The 23,103-nt window shown below is 55.6% G+C and overlaps 9 protein-coding genes across 9 annotated transcripts; 5 read left to right on the plus strand and 4 right to left on the minus strand.

The window, feature by feature from the left end:
* Nucleotides 1–178: 178 nt before the first annotated feature.
* Nucleotides 179–1,453, minus strand: D7B24_007955 (uncharacterized protein; the record flags this gene model as incomplete). The annotated part of the gene is made up of 3 exons (XM_028642055.1): nucleotides 179–400; nucleotides 495–1,274; nucleotides 1,337–1,453. The coding sequence occupies 3 exons, from the start codon at nucleotides 1,451–1,453 to the stop codon at nucleotides 179–181; spliced, it is 1,119 nt and encodes a 372-aa protein (XP_028494020.1).
* A 1,341-nt stretch (nucleotides 1,454–2,794) lies between these two features.
* On the plus strand, nucleotides 2,795–3,335 carry D7B24_007956 (uncharacterized protein; the record flags this gene model as incomplete). Its single annotated transcript, XM_028642056.1, has 3 exons — nucleotides 2,795–2,891; nucleotides 3,044–3,111; nucleotides 3,186–3,335. The coding sequence occupies 3 exons, from the start codon at nucleotides 2,795–2,797 to the stop codon at nucleotides 3,333–3,335; spliced, it is 315 nt and encodes a 104-aa protein (XP_028494021.1).
* Nucleotides 3,336–3,568: 233 nt separating this feature from the next.
* D7B24_007957 (uncharacterized protein) lies at nucleotides 3,569–5,274 on the minus strand (the record flags this gene model as incomplete). Its single annotated transcript, XM_028642057.1, has 3 exons — nucleotides 3,569–4,002; nucleotides 4,054–4,840; nucleotides 4,912–5,274. The coding sequence occupies 3 exons, from the start codon at nucleotides 5,272–5,274 to the stop codon at nucleotides 3,569–3,571; spliced, it is 1,584 nt and encodes a 527-aa protein (XP_028494022.1).
* A 1,569-nt stretch (nucleotides 5,275–6,843) lies between these two features.
* PEP1 (Type I transmembrane sorting receptor) lies at nucleotides 6,844–8,127 on the minus strand (the record flags this gene model as incomplete). The annotated part of the gene is made up of 2 exons (XM_028642058.1): nucleotides 6,844–7,343; nucleotides 7,392–8,127. The coding sequence occupies 2 exons, from the start codon at nucleotides 8,125–8,127 to the stop codon at nucleotides 6,844–6,846; spliced, it is 1,236 nt and encodes a 411-aa protein (XP_028494023.1).
* Nucleotides 8,128–9,968: 1,841 nt separating this feature from the next.
* D7B24_007959 (uncharacterized protein) lies at nucleotides 9,969–11,696 on the plus strand (the record flags this gene model as incomplete). The annotated part of the gene is made up of 6 exons (XM_028642059.1): nucleotides 9,969–10,194; nucleotides 10,261–10,460; nucleotides 10,511–10,802; nucleotides 10,881–11,261; nucleotides 11,317–11,394; nucleotides 11,452–11,696. The coding sequence occupies 6 exons, from the start codon at nucleotides 9,969–9,971 to the stop codon at nucleotides 11,694–11,696; spliced, it is 1,422 nt and encodes a 473-aa protein (XP_028494024.1).
* A 443-nt stretch (nucleotides 11,697–12,139) lies between these two features.
* D7B24_007960 (uncharacterized protein) lies at nucleotides 12,140–13,799 on the plus strand (the record flags this gene model as incomplete). Its single annotated transcript, XM_028642060.1, has 2 exons — nucleotides 12,140–12,817; nucleotides 12,873–13,799. 2 exons carry the CDS (start codon nucleotides 12,140–12,142, stop codon nucleotides 13,797–13,799), a joined length of 1,605 nt encoding a protein of 534 aa, XP_028494025.1.
* A 1,728-nt stretch (nucleotides 13,800–15,527) lies between these two features.
* Nucleotides 15,528–17,863, plus strand: D7B24_007961 (uncharacterized protein; the record flags this gene model as incomplete). The annotated part of the gene is made up of 3 exons (XM_028642061.1): nucleotides 15,528–15,721; nucleotides 15,796–17,401; nucleotides 17,507–17,863. The coding sequence occupies 3 exons, from the start codon at nucleotides 15,528–15,530 to the stop codon at nucleotides 17,861–17,863; spliced, it is 2,157 nt and encodes a 718-aa protein (XP_028494026.1).
* A 309-nt stretch (nucleotides 17,864–18,172) lies between these two features.
* On the minus strand, nucleotides 18,173–21,253 carry D7B24_007962 (uncharacterized protein; the record flags this gene model as incomplete). The annotated part of the gene is made up of 10 exons (XM_028642062.1): nucleotides 18,173–19,459; nucleotides 19,509–19,611; nucleotides 19,667–19,951; nucleotides 20,003–20,102; nucleotides 20,152–20,271; nucleotides 20,323–20,346; nucleotides 20,399–20,669; nucleotides 20,722–20,732; nucleotides 20,804–20,977; nucleotides 21,037–21,253. The coding sequence occupies 10 exons, from the start codon at nucleotides 21,251–21,253 to the stop codon at nucleotides 18,173–18,175; spliced, it is 2,592 nt and encodes an 863-aa protein (XP_028494027.1).
* A 740-nt stretch (nucleotides 21,254–21,993) lies between these two features.
* Nucleotides 21,994–22,433, plus strand: D7B24_007963 (uncharacterized protein; the record flags this gene model as incomplete). Its single annotated transcript, XM_028642063.1, has 2 exons — nucleotides 21,994–21,997; nucleotides 22,078–22,433. The coding sequence occupies 2 exons, from the start codon at nucleotides 21,994–21,996 to the stop codon at nucleotides 22,431–22,433; spliced, it is 360 nt and encodes a 119-aa protein (XP_028494028.1).
* Between the last annotated feature and the right edge of the window lie 670 nt (nucleotides 22,434–23,103).

Here is a 23,103-nt window from a genome sequence, read left to right on the forward strand (position 1 = left end):
GATGCCGCTATGAGGGTATAAGTTGCTTCCGAACGACGCCAGGCCAAGTTTCTCCTCTCTCTACCATCGTGCCCTTCCACCTTGCGGTGCGTACAGAATCGCTAGGCGACATCCAAATACAGACAGTCCCTCGTGTAAGGGTGCTCTCACCACCTCCACGGAACCGCGGCTCGGCAGTCTACCATTGCGAGCCGCTTGCGTACTTGGGCAACATCTCGATCGCGAGCGTACGCCCCTTCATGCCCCAAGCCGCCAGCGATGGTAGCTTCACGACGCCCAGTCGGCCCGTGGCCCGGCCGCGCCCCGTCGAACAGAGGAGCACGTCAATCGGCATGCCCTTGACGGCCTGCTGCGGCTTGCCCTTAAGCGCAGCTTCAATGTTCTTGTAGACTCCACCAGCCTGCACGACCGCATTAATAAAGACTCAGTTATCAACTGAACAGGCAGAAAACCGGGTTTAAGCGAGAGGAGAAGAAATGACCGCCAAGGCATACCTGTTTATCCGTAATGGGGAACGAAGCGCGGGGGCTCGACACTAAGTCGCCGCACGCCCAGATGTTCTCGTAACCCTGGGCGCGGAAGAATTCATCGACTGCAACATACTTGTGCTCGTTGAGCAGCTTGGCATCGATGTACTCGGAGTTGGGGATGAGACCGGTGGTCGGGAGGTACAGGTCCGTGATGATCTTCTCCCCATTCGAGAGCGTCACCTCCGTCTTGCCGTCCGGGGTGGCGGTGGCGCCGGTCGCCTTGACGCACTTTCGGATCTTGACGCCCAGTTTGAACAGTTCCTTCTCCGCCGCTGCGGCAATCGAGTCGCCGCCGAGAAGTTGATTGTCGGCGCTGACGAGGATGATCTCTCGGTCCTTGCCGTATTCGTAGCCCAGCTCGCCGGCGGTCTCGACGCCCGTGGGGCCGGAGCCGGCGATCACGATGTGGGATGCCGAATCAACCTTCTTGGCGATGGAGTGCAGAGCCTCGAGGTCCTCCTCGTACGTGCCGGTACTCTTCCATGGCACCTCGGAGGAGGCTGTGCGGGCGCCGGTCGTCAGGACGATGAAATCATAGGGGATCGAGCGTTCGCCAGAAGCCGTGGTGACGGAAAGAGACTTGGCATCGGCGTCGAGCTTGGAGGCAGCGCCCAGGACAAACTCAAAGCTTCCGCTCGGGTAGTTGGCGAAGCCGGGCTCAATAGGCTGGAAGACCTGTTCGTCCTTGAGGACGCCGGGGACGATGGCGCGGACAGATGCCAGGTTCCAGTACAGGTGGTCGCTCTGAACATGTTAGCTTCACGAAGCCTTTTCTTTTCCCCAGTGCTGGATCAAGTCGTGTGTACCTTTGCGACGAGGATGACTTTGAGGTCCTTCTCCGATGGGAGAGTGTGCTTCAAGAGCTTATGAGCGATCTGCAGGCCAGCATACGAGCCGCCCACGACAACGACGTTCTTCGTCATCTTGATGGAGATATGCGATTGGTGTTGCCAGAACTTCTGATGTATGCAGCGCCTTCGGTTCTTCGTCACGATAGTTGCTCGAGGAACCACTATTAGGTGCCTGAATGATTGGAACTAAGAAGGTTTGTGGTGCGTCATACAGAATGACGAAGCGAGCCAAGCTAGGGAGTCACTGGCCTTTTTATAAGGCAGTTGAACATGAAAGGCCATGAAATAGAGCTTTAGAGGTAAGGGTGCCACGAAGCTTCCCGGCCAGGTACGTTGTTTATCAAGGGTCCGTGGTAACGCGTGGGTGTCTCAAAGCTCAGCCACGGCCACGCAGGTCCGTGCCATTGAGCTCGCAACGACATGTCATCATCGATCCTATGCGTTGGACAGAGAGTTGTGCCGGTCTTCCCCAACGTTGCCCCGAGGCATTTGAAAGGAGCTCCCCCGAGCGAGGGATTGCGTTGTCGGACCCGAGTCATGGAGGATTTCCGGGTGCATGCCGGTTGGCGAGTGAGAGAGAGGTAAGGCTGCGATGAAGTTTGACCAAGCCTCACGACTTGACGGCGATCCCTCCTCATCTGGCTCGTGGAATGCATTATCAATATTGAACCTTGGGTGATTGATTATTCTATTTGTGAGACGGGGACGCGAGGCGATCATACAGCCCAGGCTGCAGCCGAGTTTTGATTCGTTTTGAGCGATGCAACGGTACATCGTGCATGTTAGCTTGAGGCTTCCTCTTTTTCGTCGCCTTCAGCATGTTCACGACCATGTTGATGGCCATGTCAGGTTGGGAAGAGAGAGCCTTCTCAATTACCGAGTACATGCAGCTGATTGCTTTAGGTGGTGCCTGAGCTTGTGGACAGTAAAGGTGGGTAGGCCTCGGCCAAGACGACTCACGAATGCACCTTCACTTGGGGTATCCAGCGAGTGTCATCCCACTAGCCACACTCTTCCCTCATCCCTGCCTCATGATTCCCATCGCCAGACCCCCGCACCCACGGACCGTGACGCCGAAAGGCGGCGGTGCGCGACCCACGAAATAAATCGGGTCCAAATGACAGTGCAATGCTCCATCAGCGGTCAACAGCGGCAGGTGCACCCCAAGTCGGACACACCTGCCCCGCGCGCATGCGCACATGAGCGAGCACATGCGCTGTTACCGAGCTCCAGTGCTCCTTGTCATCCGCCCGCCGCCCGTTTGACCCCGCCAACACCACCACCCGGCCCTGCCTCCAACTTTGTCCTCAACAAACCCATAAAAGTCCTCATTACCCACGACACCGCATCTTTTCATCTGCAAAACAAGCATTTCTATCTATACCCCAATCACTTACCCACAAACTAGTCACCATGTCTGTTCCCCAGAGCGAGGCCTTCAAGACTGCTGTCGTCGACAGCCAGAAGCTCACGTCCAAGCCGAGCAACGACGATCTCCTCCAGCTATACGGTGAGTGCCATCACAATGCACACACCCCCTCCTTATCTGTCCTTTTGCCCGAGATCACGATCGCCTTCTGCCCTTCCAAGAAACAGGAAGAGGTCGTGATATCGTGGCACAACTTGCTTCATCGTGCAGGCAACGCTGACCCTCCTCAACAGCCCTCTTCAAGATTGGCAACGGCGAGGACATCAGGCAGTCCCCCTCGCCCGGCATGTTCGACCTCAAGGTACGCTACCACCCCATATCTCCTCTCCCATCGCGCGAGCGGACACACAGGTCGCTAAGCTCTCTGGACTGCAGGCCAAGGCCAAGAGGAGTGCGTGGCAGAAGGAGACCGACGCCGGCACCACCGCCGAGCAGGCTCAAGCCAAGTACGTCGAGCTCGTCGACAGCCTCAAGAAGTCCCACGGCTACGATGCCGACAAGGTTCCCGAGTCCGTCGGCGCCTAAGTGCTTCCTATCTCTCGACGAGTGACGATTACGAAACACCCCTTGACGATCACAAAAGATGTATACACTCTGCCACGGCTGGCTGAATCGATAGAGTTTTGGCTAGATAGCAAGAGAATCCGTCTTTCTGCCGCTGCGACGCATGCGCAAGCAATGCCCGCAACCTCCAGATTCGCGCTGCCCGCTCGCTCCCTTTTATCGTGTTTGTGATGCATTGCTCATCCTTCGTGCACTTACTGTCTAAGGCACACGCGTCCCGCCCAGTCTGGTTCAGTATGCTCGTTAGAAGCAACCCAAGGTATCTCGTCCTTTCCATACAGCTGGAGCGGTAAGCTGTATGGCATGCGTAGGCCTACTACATTTGCAGTACTAGATGGCGCACTCGAAGACGCTTCCTCACCCGGCGCATCTGTCTTGAATGTCCCCACCATGGTGGCCTCGTCCGTCCCTGTAACTAGTGATGGCCAGACTAAGACACCAGCTTCCCAGGAGGCAACTCTGACCTCCTGCGCTGCGCTGGCCGCCTCGCCCCATGCCTGTTTAGACAGATTCGCTGACGTCAGCAGAGCCCAGTCAATTGACTGCGTCCCGTAACGAATATATGTCTTGATATGTGGTGCTGCTCGCTGACGCCCGGCATCCTGCAGGACCGTGTCTTTGCTGAGTTCTGTCTATCATTAGCTGTGTAATTTGAGCACCCCCAATCAGTAGCGCGAACCTTTCCCGCCCGGCGCATCGTTCGCCCAGTGGCAAAAGATTGGTTTCAAATATGCGAGCTGCTTGGCCTGCTGTGGGGATGAAATCTTGGTGTGTATCGATCCACCAGACGCATAGCCGTCGAGGCTCCTCCTGATTTCGTCAGCGGTTGGGAAAACTACCTTGAAGGCTGGTTTTGGGCCGATGGACGACCCTTTTGACAGCGAAAGCGAGTCGAACAGACACTTTTGCAGCCAGGAATCCGTCCCACCGAGCGTGGCTATGGACGAGATCTGCACAACTATCTCTGACTTTCCCGTTTGAACCGGCACGCGGCGAAGGGCCCGCTTGAGTGCCGGCCACCCCCATGCCGTCTGCGATGTGTCGTGAATAGCATGCCTTCCCGGAACGCTGGCGATAAGCACGGCACGTACGCCCGCGAAATCATACCTGAACAGTTGCTCCGTAAGCGGTCTCAGCGTGATCTTCCTGGCATCGTAGGCGCGCAGGTATCTCAGCAAATCGGACTTAAACTTGCGCCCTAAGCCAAAGTCCTCGTTTGCTTCAGATTCCTCTTCAGCTTCCGGCTTTCCACCATCGGACTGGGGCCCCAGCGGCAGAAGCGGTGACCGCCAGACCGCATTGGTCATGTTGGTCCAGTCCTTGGCGATCATGTTGGCCGTGTGAATGATGACCTGGGCGGTATCGTCGTGGCGAAAGAGAATCATCATTTTGGTGTGGTGCGTGCCGAACATCTCAGGCATGGGAGCGGTGTGGAGCTCAACGTTGTTCCAGGCTGCAGCCTCTTCCTGACGAGGCAGTCAGCAAGCCTGACGAGAAGTTTCCTGTCGAAGGTGAGCAGCAGGTCGTCTTATCTTACTTGCAGGGCCACGCGGTTCCCATCCTCTCGTTTCCAGAATCCATGGACGACGTGCACTTTGACGAGGTCCCTTGTGTCTTCGTCAAAGTGGCTCATGAGGAAGGGAATGTCGTGAAGAAAGTTGAACTCCCAGCACTCTGAGATGAGCGGGTCACCTAGCAGGTCCTTCAAGGTGACGGCATCTGCATTCGATGAAGTGGGTAGATCGCGAATGTGCGTCAGCTGAAATGGAGACGGGGTCGTGGCCGCCTTGGATTTCCTCCTGGCTGGGGGGCTGATGGCACGATGAAGGCTGGATGGCTGGGTTGGCGGGTCATCCGTCACGTCCTCAGTGACGCGCAGTCGCTTGGAGGGTCGTTCCATGGTCACCAAGCCTCATCAAACGAAACTGTCGCCGAAGTTCAAGATCTTTCAGTCTATCACCGTGGTAAGACACGCAGTGAGAGCCAATGCCGAGAGTCTGTCTGACGTCCTCACCTGCTTTGGAGCCGACGATGACAACGATGACAGTGCCCCCACCAACCAGGACCAGGGGTCACTTATGCCTGCGTGGAAGAATGTGGCTTTTTCTGTGAATCATGGAACATGAAATTGACGTTGTATGGGTTTCATGGAAGTTGAAGTCAATTTCGAACGACGACGAACTAAAGCAGCTCCATGTTGGCAAGAACGGATGGCATATCGAGAGAAGAAGCAATAGCGGATTGGTGGTACCTGACTTGCTGAGAGGTGGGGTTAGTGGTCAAAGCTCGGACTACTTTGAACCTTGGCGAGGTCAGGGGATATCTCCAGTGTCAAGTTAATCACCTCTCCGCTATTTGACCTTACTTCATCAGAAGTATTACTTACAATAAGTCGACACGATCAAGTTTAAGTTCGTTGGCTACCTGAAACTCCTCCTCATTCCACCTCGACTTGGCTCGTTATCCTGTGAGGAGACTTTTAGCCCCGAACTCACGACACTGGCCGTGAAAGTGCACTCATTCTACCAGTATGGCATAGAGGCTAATCAATATTGCAAAGTCCCCAGACGGGCCTCCAGGCTTAACTTACTCGCGTCGGACGCATCGGAAGCAGAAGAGTAGAGAATCGTATCAGTGTCGGACGAGAACTCGTGCCGCCGTATTCTGTGCCTCACCAACGCTGGCTTCGCTGCGGCCTTGTAGTCGTATGCTCAACCCCTGGAGGCGCGCGTTGTCGGCTGCAAAACAAGGCGCCAAGCGCTGCACACTGTGAGGGGATTCTGCATCACGCATCAAGACGTAATTTGGTTCTTCGCACCTGTCGATATAGATGCAGATTTGCGGGTGAATTTGCAAACCGCCAAGTCTGAAGTGTCTGTATGCAGACGATGCTGCTCCTTGGCAATGCACGTACCGTCGACTTGTGCGGCCGAGCCGCTCCAATCCCTCTTCTTCAGTGACTCTGGACGCAAAGAAACTGCGCGTTTCTCTGGGCGATTCGTAGTTCGCCAATCAGACACTGAGGTTTAGTTGCCACCTTGTTGTCGTATGAAGGGGTGTAGAGCCCTGTCACGCTGCTGTCTAATCAGTCTAGCCGAGGTTGGTAATCATAACAGGCGAGAGCAACCTGCTCAACTCCGGCAAAGACCACGTGTATTCAAAACTAGTATGTGTTGACGTGATATGATGGGTGGAAGATGACATTGCTTCCAGTTTGTTCATACCGATTGACCCAGATACCTGAGGGAATGGAACTATAGTGGGCAAAAGAATTGTTTGGATTAATTTCTTTCAAAGATCACATCACTTCAAATGGAACACCAAACACACAGTATAGAACGTCGTTAAATTCATCTGATAAAGTTATCCGCGAAACTAGAGAATAGACAGGCCTCGTCAGGCCTTGCATTGCCGGCAATTTTGAACAAGAAACGATCACAGTAACGACACGCTACTCCTCGACTCTCCCTTATTTCGAAGCCCAACCGAGAGTCAGGTCACCACCGTTGAAGACAACAAAAGCGGCCTTGAGAGCCACATCGCCGAAGATGGAGAAGCCAATGTTTGTGTTGCGCTGAATGCCGCCGAAGCAAACAGAGCCCGAGTCGTCAACGGGGGCGAAGTTGATGTAGCTTCCGGGGATCTTGATGCGCGCAGACTCGACGCCAAAGGTGAAGGCAGGGAGGGTAGCGCTGCAGCTGAAGACGTAGCCACCCTGCGAGCTGTCGTACCTGGCGCCGCTGACCTGTGCGTAGTAGGCCGAGACGACGGAGGTGGGGAGCAGGAGCAGCGTGGTACCGGTGTCAGCAATGCCGGTGACGGGAGAGGACTTGAAGGCTGCAGTTCCGACCTGGTAACCGGTAGAGGTGAAGGACCAGAAGCCGTCGCTGTTGTCGACATTGGTGTAGGTAATGGCACCCTTGTAGGCGGTCTTGTCAATGTAACCAAAGTTGTACTTGCCGGCTGGATCTAGTTGTTAGCAGTGCAAAATGTCACATATACAAAGAAAGGACGTACCCGCAGCGTGCTTCAGATCAGCAGTGAACAAGGGAGCATCCAGAGTGGATTTCGCATTGTCGAAGAAGGTCAACTGCTGCGAGGGAGAAACAGTGTTGATAGAGCTGAAGGCGAGGCCCAAAAGACCATCGAGCGGATCCGAGGTGAAAGAGCTGGAAACCTTCTGGGCAGCCTCAACAGCCTGCTTCTTCACGGTAAGGCCACCAATGGTCACCTTGTCCAGGTACACATCGCCATTGGAGCTGCTACCATCGCCATAGCTAATGGACCATTTGGCACCGGCAACCTTCGATGAGGTCGAGCTAGAGGCGGGGTTGTACCGAGTCTGTCCGTTGACCTGAGAGCTCGGGAGCTCAGTGCTGAAAACCCAGAGATCACTAGAACCAGTGTCGAAGTCGAGGACGAGGTTCTGTGCCGGCGTGCCTATCTGCACAGGGGTCAAGTACTCGACATCGTTGGCCTCGGGGGAAGTCGTGGCTGAACCGGTGGTGCGCTTTGACAAACGGCTCTCGGTGGCATTGGCGGCAGCGGCAGCAACATCAGCGGGCGCCGCCTTGCCAAACTTGTTGTAAGCCTTGGCGAGGGCGATGGCACCGTTCCTGTGCTGGAAACCTGGGTTGGGCACTGCGCGCACAGAGAATGTGCCCTGATCAGGGATACCGATCTTGGTAGGCACCACGGCCGCGTAGCCAGTGGCGGCGAGGATGGCAACGAAGAAGGTGCCGAATGTCTGCATCTTAGTTGTATTTGGTGAAGCTCGAGGAGGATATGATCTTTCAAACTTGTGTCAGTGGCAGAGGTCAGATGGAAGGTAAGGAGATGGTGATGTGAAGCCTGAAGAGAGCTGATATCGACACTGAGGAGATGAAGAAGACGATATTTATATTTGGGAACGACTTGGCCTCCAGCACTTCCTGGTAGTCATCGTGGCCATGTTATCGTGGCCATGGCAGACAATGAGTGAGGTGCTTCAGAGATTTGACGCGATACCACAACAGCATCACGACGTTTAGCTCCAAGCCGGATCGAGGTAGGAATCCGGATTGTGTCCAACCTCACGAGACGTATACACGTCAGCAACAGAATGGTCTAGTACGGACGAGGAAGCTCGTTAGGCTCCAGAATGTAGGTTGACAACTGCTAAGCCAGATACACATGAAACGACATTTCCCAGCAATGTTATCTGAGGGAAATCTGGATACATGACAACGGGTTGGAGATGAATTTGGGTTGTCATTCCCGTTGAAGTGCTTTCAAGTATCGCACAAGGGGTCCAATGCAGGCGCGTATCGGCAAATCGGCAAACGACGAAACGGCATTGAAAGTCAGCCCTGGCTCCATGGCCCCGGTCATGCGCGCCAGAAGCGCTGTGCAGACAAGCTTTCGAGCAGGGACCTAGTTCCTCGGCACGTGTAAATGGTCCCGTTTAAGACAACGACCAGCGAGCGATCTTTTCAGACGCCGATCATCCCCAGACGGCTTGAAAGTGCCGTGCCCCCATGGGACAAGGATCGGACAGGACGCTCGTTCTGGAAGGTCCAAAGGTAGTTTATCAATGTATTCCAAGATGGGTTGGATGAGCTCATCGTGGTGCCGTTGACGACCTTAGAATCTCTTGAACAAGCGATATGGACAGCAGAGTGTGTATCAATCTTGCCCAGCCTTGTCTGCTTGGATTGCGGAAAGGATACTGACACGCAGCGCATGAATTGTCACAGCCAAGGCTGACCCTGATGACTTTTTCATGCTAGGACAGCTACGTAAATCACTGCATAGCGATTCTGGCACAAGTAGTCATAAACTACGAACGTCCTTAAGTCGACGACTGCTCAGGTCAGTCCCTGTAGGAGCATTAAAGATATGATCCCGATCAACAGCTAATCTTGGTGTGCGGGAAAGCCTTGTGCTCTCAACAGCCGACGTTGTCGGTTATTCCCGCCGCATTGACTCGATTATTATCATGTAACAGCCAATGATCTTAGATATCAAGTCGACTAAGGTCGGGGTTTCAGGGGTTCAATTTGTGGAGGCGCCGCCATGCCGCACTTGTGCTCTAGGCCGACCATGAAGAGCCGACTACCCGAAGCGCCATCGCAGCTTACGTATGGCTTCTAGCTCTACTAGGAAGGTGTCATATCACTGCCGAACACCTGATGTCGCTCAAGTGAATTCAATAGCGATTTGGCTCATCATCTCAACCAGCCGATACGGAGCTCTGGGCTGGGTTGCAGTCTGTTACTCCCTCGTAGCTTAACGAGCGGCACTGTAATACCGAGCGAGCGCATGCTATCCGGATGCAGCGGCCTAAGTGGCCTAACAATTGCCTCTTGTGGCAGGTCACTACAACCTCCACCCGATAACAGAATGACACGAGACCCCCCATCGGTCGGATTCACAAAGCCGGGGAAGAATGAGGGGTGCTGTCTGATCTGGGATGTTGGCGATCTCATCGCCAAGCCTGTCAGAACATAATAAGTACGGGGATTTGATCTTCGCCTCCCGTCTTGGCATGCATCTTCATCCCTATCCCTGGACTGACGCCACCTCCCACGCCCTTTGCGATTCAATCAATCCACCATGAGGGCCACGATTCTCAGCATCTTGACCACCCTCGCCCTTCTTGGGCCAGGTGAGTCGACACCGCTAGCTGCCCTGGACAAGAGGTACACTCTCGACTCCAATGGCATCAAGTATAAGGTGTTTGAGCATGCCGCCACAGGAGCTACAACCAAGATTGTGTCCAACTCTGGCATTTGCGAGACGACACCTGGAGTGAATCAGCACTCGGGCTACTTCTCAGTCGGTGAGCATAGATCTGAGTGGCGGTCCCCGTAGCTTGCATCACTGATCGGTCATCCATTTCAAAAAGGCACGAATATGAATATGTTCTTCTGGTTCTTTGAGGCTCGAAAAAATGCCAGCAAAGCCCCTCTTGCCCTATGGTTGAACGGCGGTCCCGGATGTAGTTCCATGATCGGCCTCTTCCAAGAGAATGGACCCTGCACTTTCAATGGCGGAGGCTCTGAGCCGACTTTGAACCCATACTCATGGAATACATTCGCAAACATGGTAAGGTGCAAGATATATCTCAAACGCGCACATGAAGCTAACAGATTCAGCTGTATGTTGATCAGCCGATTGGTACCGGTTTCAGCTACGGCACAGATGATGCCACTTCGACTCTGGCTGCTGCCCCAAGGGTCTGGAAGCTCTTGCAAGCCTTCTACGCCCAGTTCCCTGAGTATGAGGGACGTGACTTCGGTATCTTCACTGAGTCTTATGGAGGCCACTACGGCCCAGAGTTTGCCTTTTACTTTGAGCAACAGAATGCAGCCATCGACGCCGGGACGATCGCGGGCGAGAAGATCAAGCTTGTTGCTCTTGGTGTCAACAACGGCTGGATCGATCCTGGTACGTTCTCATTTGGGATCTCCAGGGCGCCACAAGAAGCTACCTTGCGCTGATGGCCTGCTAACGTGAATTGCGCAGCCAACCAATACAAGGATTACATCGACTACGCCGCCAACAACACGTACAAGAAGCTCATCACCCCGAAGCAATATAGCACATATGTCTCCACATACCAGAAGAAGTGCGTACCAGCGTTTGCCAAGTGCACAGGTTTGACTGGTAATGATGCCGCCTGTGGCAACGCCGACGATGTTTGCAGCGCGGCCATCGAGAGTCCCTTGGAGTCGCTCGCCAGCTTTGACGTCTACGACATCCGAGGCCCCAAGAATGACCCTTTCCCTCCTGAAACATACTTGACGTATCTGCAAACGCCGGCTGTGATGAAGGCCATCGGCGCCCAGACAACTTATGGAGAATGCCCGGATGCGCCCTATACCAAGTTCATCTCCAGTGGTGATCGTAAGTCGTGAAATGGCGCGCTCCACATGAAACAAGAGCTGACCAAACCAAACAGGGGGCCGATCATTCTTGCCGACCTTGTCGCAAGTCATTGACTCAGGTATCACCGTGTTGATCTGGGCCGGCGATGCTGGTAAGTTGACGGAGCTCCTGTATCTTCGCATGGCGAGCATAATGCTAACAAGGTCAGATTGGATTTGCAACTGGATGGGTAACTACCGAGCACTGAACTCCATCGCCAAGAAGCCTTTCCTCTCGGCACCTCTCCTTCCATACACGGTCAATGGAAAGAAGTATGGCGAATACAAGACCTCTGGGAACCTGAGCTGGCTGAGGGTGTACGAGGCCGGTCACGAAGTGCCAGCGTATCAGCCGGAAGCTGCGTTGGCTGCCTTCATATCGACCATGTCACGGAAGCCTATTTCATCTTCATAGACATTCGTGTCCAAATACTGAGCTGTCGGTATATTGAGGCGAGATTTGGACAATAACACCACAAACGGACAAGGCCGCATGTCATCCACCTTGGTTCTTCGCAGGGTTTTCTGTTCAAATTTGGTCGCGCACGAAGCCCGGACCTTGCTAAATGCTGTGGAAGTTGAATGATGGTTGACAACTTGAGAGCGATGTACGGATGGTATCTGCTCAATCGAGGGCCAAAACACACAAGTCCCTGGCGTCCCCTGTTGTCGGCGTGCGGGGCACCAACAGAGCGACGTTGTAATCACCACAATGTTATGTAATGGTTCTTGCTCTCTGTAGTGACCACGTAGGTTTTCCCACTTGTGAACCTGTACCTTATCTGTCGGTGCTGAGCCTCGGACTTCAAAGTTGATACTCTCAATCCGCATGAGCACTGAAGCCGTGTGGCGAACGCTATGGGCTCCGTGATTTCTGCAGTATTTGATGCTTTTAAGGGGATCAGAGCAGCACTTAGCTTGCTTTCTGCCTTGTCGACCGAGTTCAATGCAGCCTTGAACCGAGCGGGGAAGCCCCCGGGCCTCCCGAACCCGAAGCCAACCCGGCCATATTGGCTGAACAACCCACCATTTCCAGAGCTAGTCGACATTCGCTCTCCAGTACTTCCTGAAACGGCAGACGTCGCCGTCATCGGGTCCGGCATAGCTGGTGCTGCTGTTGTCCGATCGCTTCTTCACGAGCGCCGACGTCGAGGTACTGTCTCGGGCAGCGAGTCTGGGTTGCCCGACAATGACAAGATCGTCGTGTTCGAAGCTCGACAGCTATGTAGTGGCGCCACGGCTCGTAATGGAGGACACATCAAGCCTACCGCCTACGAGATATTCCCCCGTTTTCGCAAAACATATGGCCCGGAACGTGCTGCTGCGCTTACCCGATTCCAGCTTCGTCACATTGATTGTCTGACGGAGCTCTGCGCTTCTGAGGGTATCGATGCCGCCGAAGCGCGGGAGGTCGAAACGGCCGACTTGTACCTCGACGAAGAGACGTTTCGGAAGGCTGCCGAAGGTCTTGCAGAATTGAAGGAATGGGTACCGGAGGTAGACGTCGAGGTATGGGAGAGCGATGAGGCGAGAAAGGTCTGTTCACTCTGAAAGTTGTCCTGACTTCGAGCTAGACTTCTGACATGTGCAGAAATTCGGAGCAAACGAGAGCGTGGCCGGCGCGCTTTCCTACCGCGCCGGGGCAATCTGGGCGTACCGCTTTGTGGTGTCCATCTGGAAGCGCCTCCTGGACGACTTCCCCGAGCAGCTCTTCGTTGAGACGACGACACCGGTTGAGGCAATCAGCACCAGTTGCGATGAGTTGACCGACTTTCCCTATATCGTCCACACGCCTCGTGGGATCGTACACGTCCGCCATGTAGTTCACGCGACGAACGCTTTCGCGAGCCATCTTGTCCCAGGCCTTCGCAGCAAGATTACAGGCGTCCGGGCTCACATGTCGTCTCAGCGTCCGGGTGATCTATTTCCAAACTGCCGAGGGCAACGCTCCTGGGGCATGATCTATGGCGGAGCTTTCGATTATGTCACCCAGCGGCCTTCGTCAACCGACGAACCGCAGGGCGATTTGATGCTGGGCGGCGGCTTCAGCCGTTCTTTGAAGCAGGGGGTCGACCAGATTGGCCTGTACGACGACGGTGCATGCAATGATGCTCTGACAGTCTCTCATATATCTGGCATTTTCCCGGCCGTCTTCTCGCCAAAATGGGGCAAGGGTGCTTCGGTTGAGCATGCGTGGTCGGGGATTTTGGGCATGACAGGCGACCTTCTCCCCTTCGTTGGTCGCCTTCACAGTGGCCTGACGGGCCGTAAGGTCGCCAGCAAGAAGGACGGAGGAGTGCATGGAGAGTGGATCGCGGCGGGCTTCGCCGGCGAGGGAATGGTTTGGGCCTGGCTTTCGGGGACGGCTCTTGGCATCATGGTCGATGGATGCGAGGAGGAGGAGCTTGCTGCGGCCCCAGGCAGGCCGAAGGGCAAAACTGTGGACTGGCTTCCAAAAGAGTTGATGGTGTCCAGCGCGAGGGTGCGTAGTGCGGATATTTCCAACCTTGCGAGCTAGTCTACAGATCTCACGAGGATAATGCTTGCTGCGCAAGACATGCGACTCTATCGAACGCTATCCACAATCGTGCTACCGTAAGAAGACAGCACGACTTGATAACGAAACATCATGGTCAACAGTCATGTTGGTTATGTACGTGCATTGTAGATGCTTCGTCATTACCAGGGCGCAGCCATAGTTCGCGACTTCGGACTCCCTTTGCATCATCCGGCATAAGGTGGAACGACATCTGAAATCGTACTCTCTGTAGCCAGAGAGGCTCACCCGTACCTATTAAACACTTCCGTTGAGACCCCTCTGCAGTGCCCCCTGACAGTGACACTTTGGGAAGGCATTCTGTGGTATCACGCTGATGCAAACTCGAGTGCGTCGGTCATGGAGACTGCTTGGTCTGGTATACATGACCTTCGCAAGTTCTGTCTTTCTAGAAAAATGGTGTGACGAATACCGGGCAACCTCATGCCCTGGGCCGCAACTCTGGGTCGAAGCCATACGCTCTCGTGCCATTTCAAGCAATAATCATGATAGGTCTGTCACCAGAGGTACTCTCGCCTGAATCCTCCGCCGGCCGTGGATGTTCCTCTCATCACCCAGTTTAGTGATCTCTTTCGACTGTCTATCGCAGGTAAGGAATCGTTCGCAAAGCTTGCCAAAGGCAATCCCTCCATGAACTATGCAAGCATTGGATGGGCAGGAAGTGTGGGAAGGACGCGGTCATCTAGTAAGTCACGACGCTTGTCACGAAGTTGTGGACATCAGTGCGGCAACAGCTTCGGTACATCGGACAGTGGCCAGGAGTGAGGGGCCAGCGGGATGGGGATCAGGGGGAACAGGCTGTGCATGCACAGCCTGTAGTGTCTGGGAGGTGCTTTCCGCTACCTGGGCGCCTCGCACCTTAGTCATCGTCAAGTGGTACACGTATCCTCACCGGAGCAGATGAGGCCCAGAGGTGTTGCGTTCCCGTTCTGGCGAGGGACAGAAAGTGAGGGAAAGCTTAAAGCAGATAGACTGAATGAAGCGCATCGGGGATTGGCAGGCTGCTTTATTGAACGTCTATTGAGCAAGTTAAACTTTGGGGCCTGGACTGGGCGATAGAGCCAGCTGCCAGCTTTTAGGTACCTCATCCTAGGTACATACCTAGGTAAGGTAGGCATGGCACTACACCCTCCTTGTTACAGCCCAGCATCAGCGCCAGCTCTCGGATCATCGCGTCCCCTCCCAAACTCGTGGCTCCATCAGCCAGGCGTCAGACCCCTGACCCCCCCTGTATCTGGTGTCGCTTCTCTTCCTCCACCAGCTCGGGTCGTGTCGTGTCGTGTCGCCCAATTCGTCCACCCGCTGCAACACCAGCACAAAAAGTTCCACGTTTCCTATTTCCCCGACGACGTACGAAAGGGAAGCCCTCTGAGGCAGTTTGTTGATGTACGACCTTTGGTAGCCTGGACAAAGGACCATCTCTTTTTCTCACATTCCTTTATACGCCACGGGCTTGACCATCCTCGCGCCGCGATCCCCCACACCCCATCGCGATACGGCCGATCCCTACCGAGACCCCTGACACCCGTTGATCCAAATTGGCCGCCCATTTCAGTCTCCGATTCCACTACCATCGGATTTCTTGAAGCCAGCTGCCGGCGGGTCGCTCTTTGACACATCTCCTCCCTCTTCGCCCTCCTTTGCCTCAGTTGCGACGAACACTGGCAGACCTGCCGTCGCCCTTCCATCATGAAGCTCTCCACAGTCCTCGTGCTCGCCACGAGTACCCTCGCCCTCGCCGTCAAGAAGACGAAAAAACTCAAGAATGAAGATCCAAACACCTACTTCAACTCGGTCAAGGTCCCTCCCATGCTCGAGTTGACACCCGACAACTTTGACAAGGAGATCAATGCGACCAAGCTCGTTGTCGTCAAGCATTACAGGTTCGTCGCGTCTACCCACAGCAGCAAGCATCTCGCCACCGAAAGTGGTGCGCTGACCAGATCTCATTCAACAGTCCCTACTGCCCGCACTGCATCGACTATGCCCCGACCTACCAAACGCTCTACGAGTACTACTACACCTCCAAGCCCGTCACCCCCGAAGATGTCTCCTTCATGGAGTTCTACGACATTCGATTCGCCACCATCAACTGCGTTGCCTTTTTCGACCTCTGTGCCTCCCTCAAGGTTCAGTCTTACCCGAGCACCATTCTGTACAAGGACGGCCAAGCTGCCGAGATTGTCAAGGGCGTCAAGGGGCTCGACGTCCTGACCACGGCCTTTGAGCCCTTCCTCGAGGCCGCCAAGCCCGGAACCCGTCCCAAGGAGCTCAACCTGCCCAACACCGGCGACAAGCAGACGCCCGACTTCAGCCCCGCCGCCGCCATTACCTCTGACACCAAGACCAACGCCGCTGACGGGGGCAAGACTGATGACCTTCCCAAGGCGGCCCCTGAGGAGGGCAAGGGCAAGAGCAGTGCGACGCCCGACAAGACGACTCCTGAGAAGACTGTCCCGAGCCCCAAGAAGACGATCCCCGAGGCGCCTCCCAAACCCACCGAGACCTTCAACCCTGATGGCGTGTCGGTGGCCCTGACGGCTGAGAAGTACGAGACCCTCGTTACAGGGTCCAAGCAGCCATGGTTCATCAAGTTCTACGCCCCTTGGTGCCACCACTGCCAGGCCCTCGCGCCCACCTGGGCCCAGCTCGGCAAGGAGATGAAGGACAAGCTCAACATTGGCGAGGTCAACTGCGACGTCGAGGCCAAGCTCTGCAAGGAAGTCGGCGTCCGCGCCTTCCCCACGCTTCTCTTCATCAAAGGCACGGAGCGCGCCGAATACGAGGGTCTTCGCGGCCTCGGTGATCTCAAGTCGTACGGTGAGGGTGCCGCGGCTGCGGCCGTCGGCGTCGTCGACGTCGACGCCGCCGCCCTCGAGGCTCTTGAGCAGAAGGAGGAGGTTGTTTTTGTCTACTTCTACGACCACGCCACGACGAGCGAGGACTTTGCCTCGCTCGAGAAAATGCCCGTCAACCTTGTCGGCCGCGCCCGCATCGTCAAGACCCGGGACCCCAAGCTCGCCGAGCGCTACAAGATTACCACCTTCCCGCGCCTTCTTGTCTCGCGCAGTGGCCGCCCGACATATTACAACCCGCTGACGCCTCGTGAGATGCGTGACGTCGAGGGCGTCCTCGCCTGGATGCGCTCCGTCTGGCTGCCCATGGTCCCCGAGCTGGTGGCCACCAACTCGCGCGAGATCATGGATGGCAAGATTGTCGTCCTCGCCATCATCAACCGCAACGACGCCGAGACGCTGTCCGACGCCAAGCGCGAGCTCAACAAGGCCGCCAACGACTGGATGGACAAGCAGATTGTTCTCTTCCAGAAGGAGCGCCAGGAACTCCGCGACGCCAAGCAGCTCAAGATCGACGAGGCCGAGGACCGCGGCGACGAGCGCGCCAAGGACAACGCCAAGCTTATCCGCGTCGACATGTCCAAGAGCCCCCGTAAGGAGGTTGCTTTTGCCTGGATCGACGGCGTCTTTTGGCAGCGGTGGATCAAGACGACATACGGCATCGACGTGAGCACCGGCGGCAACCGAGTCATCATTAATGACGAGGACGTAAGTTATCCCCCCCTCCCCTCCTTTTGTTCTCCTTTCCCAATGTCTACCGGGATCCCATCATTCCGCACACACAACAAGAAGGACTTGCTGACAAGACTCCAGCGCCATCGCTACTGGGATGTGACCGACACTAACGCCAACATTCTCCTTTCCCACACATCCATCCTCGACATGCTTCCCAAGGTGACGGCCTCGCCGCCCGAGATCCGCGCCAAGACGACCCTCTCCTTCATCTCCAAGCTCTTCTTCGACTTCCGCATGTCGTTTGTCGACCACCCCTTCCTGTCCGTCGGCGCTGTCCTCGCCGTCATGTTCGCCGGCGCCGGATGGGTGCGCAACCGCATGCGCCGTCACCGCGGCGGTCACTTTGTGCGTCTGGACGACAGCTGGAGCACCAAGGAGCTCATGAAGGAGGGTCTCATCGGTGGGGGCCCCAGCGGCAACGGAAAGGTCGACTAAGACGGGGTCAGAAGGGGAGGAGCTGCTGTTCGGGACGACATTGTGCATTCATGGGCTTTTGCGGAGTTTATAGGGGTTCCGGATAGTTTCTGAATATTCCTGTTTGTGTCATATTCGTTCGTGTCATCATTTCGTGACGGCCTGCCTTTCTTCTTCTCCTCTCATTTTATTTGAATTCTCTCTGGCAAGGCACGCCCTCGGCCTGCGTGTGCTCTACCGGTCAACCCTGCCCAAACGAGCCGCCGTCCCCCCCTCTGCCTGCCATCCGCGACGTGCCCTCGCCGGAGAGGCATGCACCAGCCCGCCGTCTCACGTGTAGAGTTCCTGCGTGAAGCTGTTGAGCTGGAGGCCCTCAATGGCAATGTCGGGCACGTCGATGAGGAACTTCAGCGGCATCTCGACGAGGTTGCCCCTGACCCTCGACAGCCACTCCTTGACCTCGGCGACGCCGCCGGGGAACTCCTCGGTGACAACGTGGCCGTACTCGACCTTGCCGTCGCCGGGCTTGCCGGTGCCGGGGTTGGCAAAGTGGCGGGAGAAGAACTCGTCGTAGTCCTTCCAGGTGCGGACGTGGTCGTTGGGCACGCAGTGGAAGACCTTGCTGAAGACGTCCGTGTTTGTGCGCGCCGTGCCGTCCCAGAGGTTCCAAAAGTTGCGCGACATGGGGTCGCGGACGAGGGCGTCGGCGGGCGAATTCCAGTCGTAGGCGTTGAGGCCTCGGTCGACGGGCGACCAGTTGCCGTGGGGGTCGGGGCTGTCGCAGCGCTGGTGCGGCAGGAGGCCGAGGTGCTTGCGGAAGATGTGGCGGCGCAGGCTGGCGGCGAAGCGCGAGGCGGCGTACGGCGCGCCGTCCATGTATGAGTCGACCGTGACGGGGTCCTCGATGACGACGGCAATCTCCGAGTCGTGCGAGCCCAGCTGCGAGCGGTCGTTGAGGTTAGCTGAGCCGCAGATGACGAGCCGGTCGTCGGCGATGAGCAGCTTGGTGTGCACGTAGAGCTGCTCCGTGACAAAGGCCGAAATCTCGGCTTCCGGGTCGCCCTTCCAGGGGACGGAGCGCAGGTCAGGCCCGACGTTCATGTAGCACGCCGATACGCTGTCCCAGGTCGAGTCGTCCAGCTGAGCGGCTGCCTGTTGGTAACGCTCGTACTGTCCCTGGCCCTGGCTCTGCTGCTCGCCGTAGGGGGCGTATCCTGAGCCCAGAGCGTTGTCGCGCTCCTTTCTCGCGTCCTCGTACGAGACGCCGCTCTGCTTCTCGGCCTCCTTCATAGTCGACGACACATTGATACGGTCGTAGCTTCGGAGGTTGTAGAATCGAATGTAGCGACCGACATCCTCGACGCCTTCCTTCTGTAGGGTTTCCAGGATGCTGTAGCCTCCTTGGCTGATGGACTTGTACTGGAATTCCATGATAGCACGCGTGCCCAGCGCATCGTCCGCCTTGAGGTCACCGGCGAACGCAGGGACCGCAGGCATAATCACAATGATTTTGAAGTTCTCGCCGGCCTCATGAGCACGGAGGATACGGTCCACCATGGCACGACCGATCTTGTTGCTGACGGGGCGCTGTTCATCGCAAGTTGCCGTAATAAAGAACTAAAGCCAGGTCAGCAATCACGGTCAACTAGGTTTGTCAGTGCCATACCTGATTTTCAATGTAAACAAAATGACGAGCGTTTGTAATGGCGTCAATGTAGGCATTCGCAATAGAATGCTCGGTGGCGTGTCCCGCCGACCATTTAGTGCAGCTGTCCATGTCAGCTAGGCTTCGCTTCGAGCCGTGGGCAGCCATTGAGCACTCACCTTCTGGTCAGTTGAATATTGGCGGGCTCGTTCTCACGATGAGGACGTTTTGATGTTTTTTCTTCATCACTACTGCTGTCGTCGTGCATGAACTTGTTGACACCCTTGCTGAAGCGGCCTGACAGACCACCCAGGAGTTGGCTGGGGTCCTGCTTGAGGAAGCCTCCGCGCTCATGCTCTCCGGATCTCCTATGGAAGCCCAGATGGCTGTGGCGAGGCTTGAACTCAATTCTCTCGTACTTGCCGGGGTTCTTGTGGGTGTACTTCTCGTCAAAGATGAAGTTCCTGTATAAGCGTCAGTCACTAGGTCAAGTGGTCAACGATAGTAGATCTGACCATCGATCAGTGAAATGTTCTGTCAGGCTCTCCACAACCGGACCGTTCAGACTAAGGCTGACATCAGACCATCCCATACGCGAGCTCTTGGTGCGGTCCACTAGCAATGGTCAGTACTACGGGGTTCAAAAGAGGGATGGCTGCCTGACGCTTATTTTGATTCCAGTTGCCGACGTCGGCAAAGTCGTAGACACGAGCATTGTTGTAGTCCTGGCCGGGGAAGACAATGGCATCCAGGTTGCCGGGGTGGGAGTCTGCAATCGGATGACCTGCAGCATGTCAGCAGGAGGTAGGACTGTGGTGCTCAAGTTTCGACTGACTGTTCGTGTCCCATCTGCCGAAACCTGTGTTCAAGTCAGCATTCTGGTCATCCGTCGGAAATCTTTCTCCGCTTACAGAGATCAAGTCCACCCATGAACGCCACTTTGCGGTCGATGAGGCACAGCTTCTCGTGGTGAGCCCAGAAGAGAACAACACCGTCAGTGGCCGTGCCGTAGATGGCCTTGAGAGCATCGCCCGAGACCTTTGAAAGGGTTGCCGTGTTCAGCGTCATGTTGGAGAAGCTCTGTCCCAGCTCCTTCTGAATGTCGTAGCCTGTAGGCACGTGGTCGGGGTGGCGGAACACGCTGATGTTAGGGTGCAGGCCTTCCAGATGCTTCCTGGTGTGCTGTGCGGGAAGTCAGTGGTGTCCACCTGATGGGAAACGGCCAGACACTTACAGCCGAGTTCACTACGAAGAAGAAGAAGAAGAAGAGGTGTCAGCATGGGAAGCTCGCACACATGCATCGTCAGATGACTTACACGTCAACGCAGCCTCGACCTCTCTGTAGACGATGATGCTGACCTTGACGCCCCTCTCGGCGGCCGCCTTGAGCATATTGTCAAGGCGGTACCGCTCGTTGGCAGCAGGGGGTCGGCGAAGGTAGATCTCGGGGCTCAGCCACCAGTCAAGGATGTAGATGCTCTCACGGGCATCTGAAGAGGGCAGGGTCAGTGAGTGTGCCGGATCCATCGGAGAGGGGTCATCTACGCACTTTCGAGAGCTTCGGAGACAGCCCAGAAGTAAGAACAGCCGTCGACATACCACTTCGCATTGCCAGTGGACTGAGGGGCGAAGGATTGATAGCGGTTGGATGCATGATGAGTAGGATGGTGCTCGTGGCATTCGTGGCCGATCTTTGTATGGGAGTGTCGCTCGTCGCCAAAAATGGCGTCAATGCCGCGCTCAACCTTGCGGAAGATAGAATCCATGGCGAGATAGACGTCCCGTCAGGTCAAGAATCAGAGATGAGTATGGATCGGTGAACTCAATCTCGAAGACCCGAATTGCGAAAAAGCAAGTGCTGCACCTGCGGTATAAATCGCCCCAGAGTGGTTAGGTTGGTTGCAGTGGGCAGTGGCGGAGCCGTACGAGGTGTTGAGGACCCAATGTCAGCAGCAGCACGCCAACATCAGCACGAGCTGAGGCTGCTGATGGAATCGGCGTTTGCGGCCGCATGCGACCGGCTCTCAGCCCATGTCTACGCCTGCCTTGATGCAGGCACTTGGCCGGCTCCCCGAACGGACTGATGCTTTCCATTAACCACCTCCGTTGCGGTCATGACTTTTGTCATCTCGACCGATGACCAGTGCAATGGAAGGCCTGATCGCCCGCGAAAATTTCAAACTCATCGATGGAAAACTTGTCTTCGTGAACTGCACTGTCGTTTTCCGTCGTGGTGGGTGCCTTTATCAGGCTACGTCGCCCTGCCGCCAAGTCGCGCCTTCCTCTATACAAGATCTCCAGAACATCACGCCTATTGCCCCCGAGGATTACCAACCCCTCGTGCCCGACGATGCCTTCATTGCACATGACCCCGCACTCTACTACGTGAAAGTGCCAAACTTGCTGGCACAGAACGGGCCTTCCTCGCTTACACAACCAATACTGCAAGATCTTGCTGTTTGCGAGATGCTACGGAAGCGTCCTCATCCCAATCTAGCACGATACCATGGGTGCATCGTTTCGCGCGGCCGAGTGGATGGCTTATGCTTCATGCACTATCCCCAGTCGCTGACGTCTCTGCTTAATCCAGGGCACTTGAACAAGGTAGATTTCATCACCTCCCTCGAAACCCGAAAGCGGAAGGCCGGCACGGCACGGTATCTCGACAGCATCGAACTGGGCCTTCGACATCTTCACTCCCTCGGCTTCAATCACAACGACTTGAACCCAGCAAACATCATGATCACCGAAGACGACATCCCCGTCATTATCGATTTCGACAGCGCCACAGCGCCCGGAGCAAGCCTTCAAAATGTGAAGCGCACGCATGGGTGGTTTGACCATCGTGTTGTTGTCTCGCAGCAAAGTAACGATCTGGATGCCTTGGCTGAGATTCGTATCTGGTTGACCGGTTCCTCTCCAAATGAGTATCGTTTTGATCTATGAATGAGCAGCTGCGAAACCAAGAAAATATGAACTTGAATGGTGTGTCAAAGAGCAAGCCCGTGTGCCGTGAGGTCCAACATCCACCCCAACACGCGCGCGCTTGACTGTCTCCCCGAATACCCTGCTTCCTACTTCTTCAGAACATACTTAACGAATGCTTGGTAGACATGTGCTCTGCGCTGCTTCGTAATATTCTGTGTAACATCCGTGGAGGTTCTGCGGCGAGGCCCAACTGTTTGTTTCACAGGCACAGGCACACCCTCTGCTAGCTGGCTTCGTGGCAATGTCAAAGTTTTATGACCGACCTGGTTCTTGAGGAGTTCATGGCTTCGACGACGCGGCACAGAGGCCGCATTGTAGGGTCCATCCGGTCCGCCATGACAAAGACCGCAGGTGCTTGACATGGTCGTAGGGGTTTGAGATAGCGCAGGAGGCGAGCGTGCTGTTCAGGTGTTGTTGCAGTGAGAGACTGATACGGGTTTGAGGTTGGCCGCAACGACAATACTTTCAGGTCTATGCAGCATCACGCGCGATCTTTCAGCAGTGCGGAAAAGACCATGAACCCCCTTTCGCTATCAAGCATAAGTGCCTTGACTGGTTTAGGCTGGCAGCCAGAGTACCATGTTGATAACATTCAGATATGCCGCAGCTCTAATAATAGGGATTCTTC

This window comes from Verticillium nonalfalfae (assembly GCF_003724135.2).
Source record: "Verticillium nonalfalfae strain VnAa140/NRRL 66861 chromosome Unknown scaffold_68, whole genome shotgun sequence".
NCBI lineage: Eukaryota > Fungi > Ascomycota > Sordariomycetes > Glomerellales > Plectosphaerellaceae > Verticillium > Verticillium nonalfalfae.